This window comes from Acyrthosiphon pisum, unplaced genomic scaffold (genome assembly GCF_005508785.2).
Source record: "Acyrthosiphon pisum isolate AL4f unplaced genomic scaffold, pea_aphid_22Mar2018_4r6ur Scaffold_21241;HRSCAF=23394, whole genome shotgun sequence".
Taxonomy (NCBI): domain Eukaryota; kingdom Metazoa; phylum Arthropoda; class Insecta; order Hemiptera; family Aphididae; genus Acyrthosiphon; species Acyrthosiphon pisum.
Window position 1 is genome coordinate 22,259 of NW_021770687.1, and position 8,429 is coordinate 30,687.

Sequence of the window (8,429 nt, forward strand, 5' to 3'; positions counted from 1 at the left end):
AAAATGTTGAAATCGGTCAGTCACCACCACACAAGGGACGAGAGTTTTCTCGTGAAGACGGCGGTCGTGAGTTCGGATAAAACTTTTGTGCTGCGTCGCGGTGCTATTCGGGCGTGTGGTCGTCTCTTGCCGTGATCGGTGACAAAAATGGCGGAGAAGTTAAGACCAACACGTGACTTTCACGTTCCAGACGGATACACGTGAAGAGAGAAAAAAGGCGCGAGCGTGTGTGGTCAAAGGGCGGTACAAAGAAGGACTGAGTCTTGCACTCCGCCCGGCACTTAGTCGTGGCTACGGACGCCGAGGTGCCGGACGGTGTTGCCAACGGCGGGTGGTGTAACCGACAGGGGGAAAATGTTGTGATGAAACTACGGCTCACCACACGATAATAAAATATTTCATGGGTACTGTGGTACTTATCATGACGTTATCATGATAACGGTAAGGCGCACGAGCTCCAGGAGATCGTGCGACTATCACTGTACTGAATGCAAAAAAACGGCATGGGGCATTGAGGTGAAACATAAAAAAGTCCAATCAGTGCACATTCATTTTGCCGATGGAACATAAAAATATGCACTAGTGCAGTCAGTGCGGTGTGGTGTAAAACGCTAGATAGTACTATCTTAAATCACGATTACAACCTCCGAGAAGCGGAAGTAGCGGCCAAGCGGAAATTAATGTAGAAACAATATATATTTTCACAATATATAATAATATATTTTTTTTAATTTCAACATAATATAATATAATTATGTGAACTACTAGCTTTTTTGGGAGGATAAACTGTGAGCATCAGCCAGGAGAACCGTACAATTTTTATATGTATCTTTATACATATCCTGTATAGATGTATCACAGCGGCGGCACCAGATTTTTTTTCTGGGTGGGCCAAGCTGTGGCCACCGATTTAAAGGGAGGGCCAGCGGCGTAACAAAATTCGCTAAATGTATATATATTATATATACCGTTATTGCTACCACAACACAGTGAGTTCACCGGATCGTGTCAAAACCCCGTACAGACACGTCGCACACAAAAACTAATTTTATACAATTTAATATAATATTAGTATTATGTAATTCTAAGCAAATATTCTTCGAAATCATACAGGGTGGGCAAGCCGGAGACCGAAAATATTTTAGGATAGGCCGTGGCCCACCCTGGCCCACCCCTGGCGCCGCCACTGGCTGTATATACTATATTATCTTAAATAGTGACCACCAGTCTTAGATCATATCATTGTGTGTATAAAATATAAAAATATACATAGACGTTTCAACTGTTTTCAAGTTTAGTATCTAAATTCGTTATTTTTCGTTCAACTATCAAATTCTTCAACATAAAAATTACAATTTTTATTTTTATTAAATTTACAAGCACTTTTACAAGCCATAATAATTTTTATCAACACAAAAAAAATGAATTAACTAGAAAATTTGTCTAAATGTTTTAAAAATTATTTAAATTAATGTATACCTAAGTAAACAAATCATTGCTATTGTATTGTAATATACTAACTCTTATATTATTTCAAATAATATTACCATTTACCTTCTAGTTGTTATTTATTTAAGAGCAAATAACAACGTAGAAACTGATGTGAATAGATTAAAATAAATCTAAATATTTTTAATATTTCATTGTGACAAGTAAAAATAAAATTATGGAGAATGACAACCAGTAAAATACTAGAAATTCGCTGGACCAAACAGGTGTGAAAAATCCAAGTGCGGGATAATGAACTATGTAAATGATATGGTCCAAAAATTCCGGTGCATTATTTTTCACACCGGTTTAGTCTACCAAATGTCTAAAATGTCGTGTCCTTTTTTATATTATTTTAAAGTCTTTTCAAATAATATTTTTCGAATTACACTTTGTGAAAAATGTTTTAAGCTTTCTATAACATTTTTAACTAATGAATAAACAACGAATAAAAATTGTATAAAAAAGAAAAATGTACACGACAAGAAAAAGGCCACCCATCCAATTACGTGGCATAAAACCGCTGGCTGAGCCGGAGGAATCTTGATAGAATCCCACGGCCGCCAGAGGTTGTCCTTTCGGTGAGTGTATAGAAAAGAAATATGTTATTTAACTTGCAATTTTATTATTAAAGTAACAAAATAATTTATTGCTCTTCAACATTGTTTTTTACAAAACACACCAAATTGTATCAACAATTATAAAAAAAAAAAACTAAAAATATTAGAAAATTTAAAATGCCTATAAATGGCTTAAAATCTGGCGTTAAAAATTATTTAAGTAAATGCATAACTATTGAAAAACAAAATAACAACGTAAGAAACGTGGGTAAGTGGATTTCACTCTGTTCTTTTTTTATTAACTACTACATATTATTATTTGGATTTCACAAATCTTGAAATTGAAAATAAAACTTGCACTCTTCTTTTTCGTCATTCACAGGTAAATAATATTACCTTGAAAAATGTCTCTTAGAAGTATCTGCATTTTTTGTGTATGTTCTTTTTTTATTAACTACTATAAGTAAGCCAAATAAAAATTGTAAATCATAACAACTATCAAGCTCATAGAATTTAGTAAAAAATTTCCTTTTGGTTTAACTCTGGGACAAAATTGTGATATTTTTTAATACATTTACATAGGTACTGTCTTACACGGTATAATCTTTCCTGTTATACTAGAATAGAGTTCACCATGTAGCTTTTTTGTTTTCCTTACATTTTTCTTCCAAAGTTTTTCATTTAATGTTCTCTTCCTTGTAACAAGTGGGTAATCTTTTTCTAGATTTTTATCAACTAATTGAGTTTCATACACGATACAATTTTTAATATATTTTGACTTGTTTTAAGCGGTTTACGGATATTTTCAGTTTCCAATTTTTTTAGTTTTCACTTGAAAATTTAGTACAAGGCTATATATTTTTCCAATGGTAGTTGAAAAATATTAAAAATACAGTCACAATTTTTTTTTAAGCATTTATTATTATTTCTTATTTTTCTGTAATTCAAAATGAATAATTACACAATGTGTTTATTTTATCAATTTCTATATTTGATAAAACCTTCAACATTTTATTTTTATTATTGAATTAAAAAATAACACCATCGATTACAGTGAACCTCTTGTAACCTAGTATCAGTAGAGCAACATCCACTTACCCACCTTTTTTTTGATTTGCAATACTTAAATTTTTTTCTTGTATTTAATTTATGTATCTTTTCTCGATTTTCCATCATTATTCTGCTTTTTGTTCGCTAATTTTTAAAACTAATATATTATTTATCATTTTGCATATATAAATGTTTATTAGTGGTAGAACAATAGGTAAAAGAAAAACTGTCCACTTTTGAATTAGAATATAATGATGAGAGTATTTTAATAAATTCCTAATGATGTAATTCCTTATTTGTTCTTTTTCAAACGTATTTTTCTACTACTATTTAAAGTAAAATAAAAATTCGAACTATAATTTGACATGCAAAAACCTCTAATCTTTCGGATAAAAATAAATGACCAAAACCCGACATATCAACGAGTCGTGAGAGCTTTTCCTGTAAAAGCATTTTTGTTCATCAAAATAGTCCTTCGATAAAAGTCATCGAAGTCAATCACTGACTTGTGCAAGCGTGTGTGTAAATTTCTCTGTATGCGCGTCTCACGCTAATATCGATTTATATATTCACACACATCCACATTCCGTGATTGTGAATTGAATTGCCTACATTTTACTCCTTAATAAATGACCGGCTACGACCCTTGAGTCTTAATAACCTAGGATGATTTTTATGTGTGTAATTTTAAAGTAAAAATATTTTCATTTAATTAGTTCAATTTTCAGCACCAAGTAAATAGCTTATAAATATATTTAAAAATATAGTCATAAGTTTATCCAGATAAGATGATTATAATTCATTCACCTTCTGTAGGTATGAATTATTATGAAATTAAGTATGAAATCATATTGAATTATAATCATAGTATTGTTATATAATTTATATTATTGTCTAAATCACGGGTCTCCACTCTCCAACCTGTTTTACAACGAGCCAAATTTGAGATACGCTTTGGAAACGTGGACTAAAATTTTTATGTATGACTATTATTAGCCGTTATGATTAAGATGACGTTACACTCGCATGTGTCTCAATGCATGTGTACAACATAGCAAAAACAGTTTTGCGCTGGAAAGAACTGAGAACGCTACACTCATAACCAGGGCTAGGATTTATATACAATAAAAAAATTGTAAAATATGCATTTTATATACCAAATTATGCATTTAATTTTTTATAAGATGAACACTAAAATATAGTTACAAAAAAAAATATTTATTTATTAAAATACAGCAATGATTGGCTGTTTGTTTTAAAATAATATAATTTAGAAATAAAATAAAATAAAATAATTTAGAAATAAAATGTATAATTCACATTAACTATGTGCGTGTTACATGAAATAAAATTTATATTTGACAAGAAAACCAAGTTTTACGAAATATACTAGAAAACATGTATTTTTTACATTCTTATAATCGAAATATGCAATAATATTAATTGTATTCAATATATGCAATAATATGCATTTGATCCAAAATATGCAAAAAAATGCAAAATAAAAATACCACCATTTATCTCATCATGAGGTGATTCGTGGACATTACTGACAAAATCAATAATCAGAAGTAGCAAAAAAAAAAAAATGCTGTTGCATATAAATCCTAACCCTGCTCATAACTAAGAAACGAAATCTACACCACATAAAAAGAAGAACTTTGGCTATGCAATATCGTTTTAATTTTTTCAGTATTCGAACTTCAAAAAAAGTTATCTATTTAAATTTGAAATACACAAATATTAATGCATTTTTAAACAATAAGAACTTATCTCGCATAAGTGATATTCAAAAAATAAAAATGATATTGCACAGCCAAAGTTCTCCTTTATAATATGTGTAAAAATTTCGTTTCTTAGTTATGAAGCCTTCTCGATTCTTTCCCGTGGCAAAACGCACGTATGTAATGCGGAGACCACATATTATTCGGGAGCGACGTCCTCTTAACATTAAAAGAAAAAATAATAAATACATTTTAATTAATTAATTCAATAAATTAAAAACAATGAAAACTAAATGAGAATAATATATTAAATATAATATTTTCAAAACATTTATTAGCTTGACGGGCCGGTGCAAAAACTTTGGTGGGCCGGATTCGGCACGAGGGCTGTAACCCGTAGGTTCGAGACCACTGATCTGAATCATAATATATATAGCAATAATATAGCTATATTATTATTACGACTTGGCATGCTAAAGCACCAGTAAAATACAAAAAATAATGTGTAATTTGAACATATTATCTAAATGACTAAAGAATAAAAAAAGATGCTGTTTGTTAGTAACCGCATCATTTGAGAACGGCTGGACCAAAGTTTAATTAGTTAATTTTTTCCAAAAATGTTAGTAATAGTCTGAATGAGAGTTTTAGCGAAAGAAAAATCGGAAAATTTGGAAAAATCTAAATGCCATGTTTTCTATGGGAATTCTATGTTTACATTGGTTAAATAGAATATAATAATTGTTATTATGATTGGATATAATAATTTTAATAAATGGTCACTATATATTTTACCCGCGTTGGTTTATTCGAAATTAATATACCAAAAAACTACTAGATCGTTTTCAATTAAAGTCACATCAACAGATATTTTGAGACTTGGAGGGTGTTTATAGCTTATTTTAAAGAACACATAGGTAGTTAAAGGATAGCTCACACGTGCATTTTTTTCAGCTCAAAAAAATAGAATATTTTAATTGTTTATTTATAGGAATTAGGGCCGACAACATACTATTATAATTAGTAAAAATGTATAATATGGCATAATGCAAATATATTTATAAAAAAATAAATCTTTGGCAAGGGCAAAACTGGACGGGATAACTATATAACAAAAACAACTATACAGATTCGGCTATTTTTAAGCCACATAATAGGTAGCATAATTTGTTGATTAAACTATCAAAATTATAAATTGTAAATAATAATACATACCTAATTAATTAATATTATAAATATAATACATTCAATAATACGTTTAATATGTAGCAAATAATACACATAACAAATGGTTTTAATATTTTCATTAAAATTACAAAATTGTATTATTTATTTATTTATATAAAATCAACGGGCCAAAGCCCTTTAACAAATAAAGAAAAAAAACATTACATATGAATTGGCACAATATGAAAACAATAGACAAATGATAATAATAAAAGTAAAAATAGTAAAAAAATACAAAAACAAAATTTTAGACTATAAAACAAAAATAATAAAATATATATTTTGGCACTATGATTTAAAAATAACAAAGTTTTGGCTTTAAATGCTTGACGAGACAAGACAAAAAAATCCAAGACTATGGAGATTCTATTGGCGTTAATAATTTCTCTTGAAAAAAATGAATTTTTTCCACTATTTGTATTATATATATATTGTTTATTATATTCATAATACAAATTAATATTAAGAACTGTTGTTCATAGGTTTCAAATGTATTGCAGACTTTCCTAATTTCCGACCATCTGAAAAACATAGTTTATGTTACTTATATTATAATGTTAATAAAATAGTGAATGATGGAACATACAGCTCTTTAAAATAATTGAATAAGATCCTTGAGTGACTGATTTGGTTGATTGTTTTCTTGAAAGACCTAGTAAAATACCTCTGAATTTATAGTCAAGAAATATTTATCAAAACTAATGAATAACAATTAACATGCCTATTACACTGAAATACTTTTAGTTTAACTCACAGAATATAGATAGAGGTACCAACAAATCTGAGTGTTGAGAGTATATATAAAAATAAAATATTGACTTATTATAATTTATAATATAAGTCAATGTTTTATTTTAATTCCAGTGCTCAAAATGGAAAATGTTACGAATTGCAAAGGTTTATAATCATTTCCTCAAAGCTTAGTATGTTATTTTTTTTTTTTTTTGGGGGGGGGAGAGCGTTTGCGACTACTCGCAGTTTCTGTGCATTCTGGTCCATTTTGAGCACTGTTTTATAATTGATAATTGGTTTATAATTATCCTTTAAAGGTTACAACATTTTAAATTTATTATTCAATTTAAACTTCTATCGAAGGATACAAATTCATCACGTCACGAGGATTGCGTATGTCTAGTTTATTAGCTGCACCAGTTGTAATTATTAAGTCCTGAAACAAGAGGAAAGTTTAGTTACATGAATTAAAATTAAAACTTTCTATTTTACTTTCGATTTTCCTTTAATATAAAGTATATTAGCTAAAGTAAAAGTATCTTGACGTGTACTAGAACCAAATAACATTGGACAATAGGATATTTCAAAATCAATGTTTTTTTCAACTGCGATTGTGTAGTCTTTTGGAGTTATAGATGTTTTCATGTTACAAGTTATTATATCTACTAATGGTGAAGTGACCATGTCCTAAAAAACGAAAACAAATAACAGCTAAAAATGTATTATAGCAAAATTATATTAAAATGTGACAAGTAGTGTTTTATTTACTATTGTAATACTAATAAAAGTATGAATAATTAATTATTGAACAGCACATAATATGGCAATGAACTAGTAGAAAAGCAAGAGCAGAAATAAACTACCACACATTGATTCTAGTCAAGAATAGTTAAAAAATATATATATTTATTCACTAAAGCGATAAAAGTCTTATCTCTACTTTACAAATTTTGTTTTTTTTTTCAATTTGGTAAAATATTTCCGTAGTTCCCGCGAAACTGTTAGTTTAAAACAGCTGATGGCATAAAACAACCACAGGCGTTCTATATATTAAAATATAGTTACTACCGTCTTCGCGGGAACTACAAAAAAAAGAGATACAATTTGAAAAAAAAAATTGTAAAATATAGAAACGACCTTTTTCCTTGCAGCAGACAAATTATAAGCTTATTGAACAATATAAGTGAAAAAAAATTTATAATAACTTGATTGGAATTTTCAAATGTAAATAATACATTCAGTTAATATTTTATATACATTAATTTTTATACAATACACTAGTTACCTATTATCCATCGGGTTATTAATAGTAACGCTAAAGATTTATAATATCTGGCACGAATAAATAGGGGAACCAAGGGGCTTTATATTATTATTTATTGATATAATAAATAGTTCATAACTCAAAATTCATAAATTAAAAATATGAATAAAACTGTTAAAAATATTATCAAATGAGATTTTATATTTAAGTAATTAATAAATTTATAATTGTAAATTTGTTGAAAAAATGTAGCCCCCCTCTCATTTCAGATGCATAGATCCGAGCTTGAATATTATTAAATACAGTTGCTTTTATATTTAGATAATAACTAAGTGCTTATCAATAAATATAAACTTCAAGCAGTTCCTTAGGAACTGGTCCTAA

General features: G+C 28.6%; 1 protein-coding gene across 1 annotated transcript; it reads right to left on the bottom strand.

The window, feature by feature from the left end:
- Positions 1-6,486: 6,486 nt before the first annotated feature.
- Positions 6,487-7,496, bottom strand: LOC103309267 (ribonuclease P protein subunit p30-like). The gene is made up of 4 exons (XM_016803684.2): positions 7,274-7,496; positions 7,150-7,217; positions 6,636-6,715; positions 6,487-6,570 (listed from the first exon to the last, which is right to left on the bottom strand). The coding sequence occupies exons 1-4, from the start codon at positions 7,463-7,465 to the stop codon at positions 6,512-6,514; spliced, it is 399 nt and encodes a 132-aa protein (XP_016659173.1). The 5' UTR covers positions 7,466-7,496; the 3' UTR covers positions 6,487-6,511.
- Between the last annotated feature and the right edge of the window lie 933 nt (positions 7,497-8,429).

Coding starts and splice junctions, on each gene's coding strand:
- LOC103309267 (XM_016803684.2), bottom strand. CDS start 7,465: ATGGTCACTTCACCATTAGTAGATATAATAACTTGTAACATGAAAACA. Junction 6,716..7,149: donor CCTCGTGACGTGATGAATTT/GTATCCTTCGAT, acceptor CTATAAATTCAG/AGGTATTTTACTAGGTCTTT. Junction 6,571..6,635: donor TTCAATTATTTTAAAGAGCT/GTATGTTCCATC, acceptor TATGTTTTTCAG/ATGGTCGGAAATTAGGAAAG.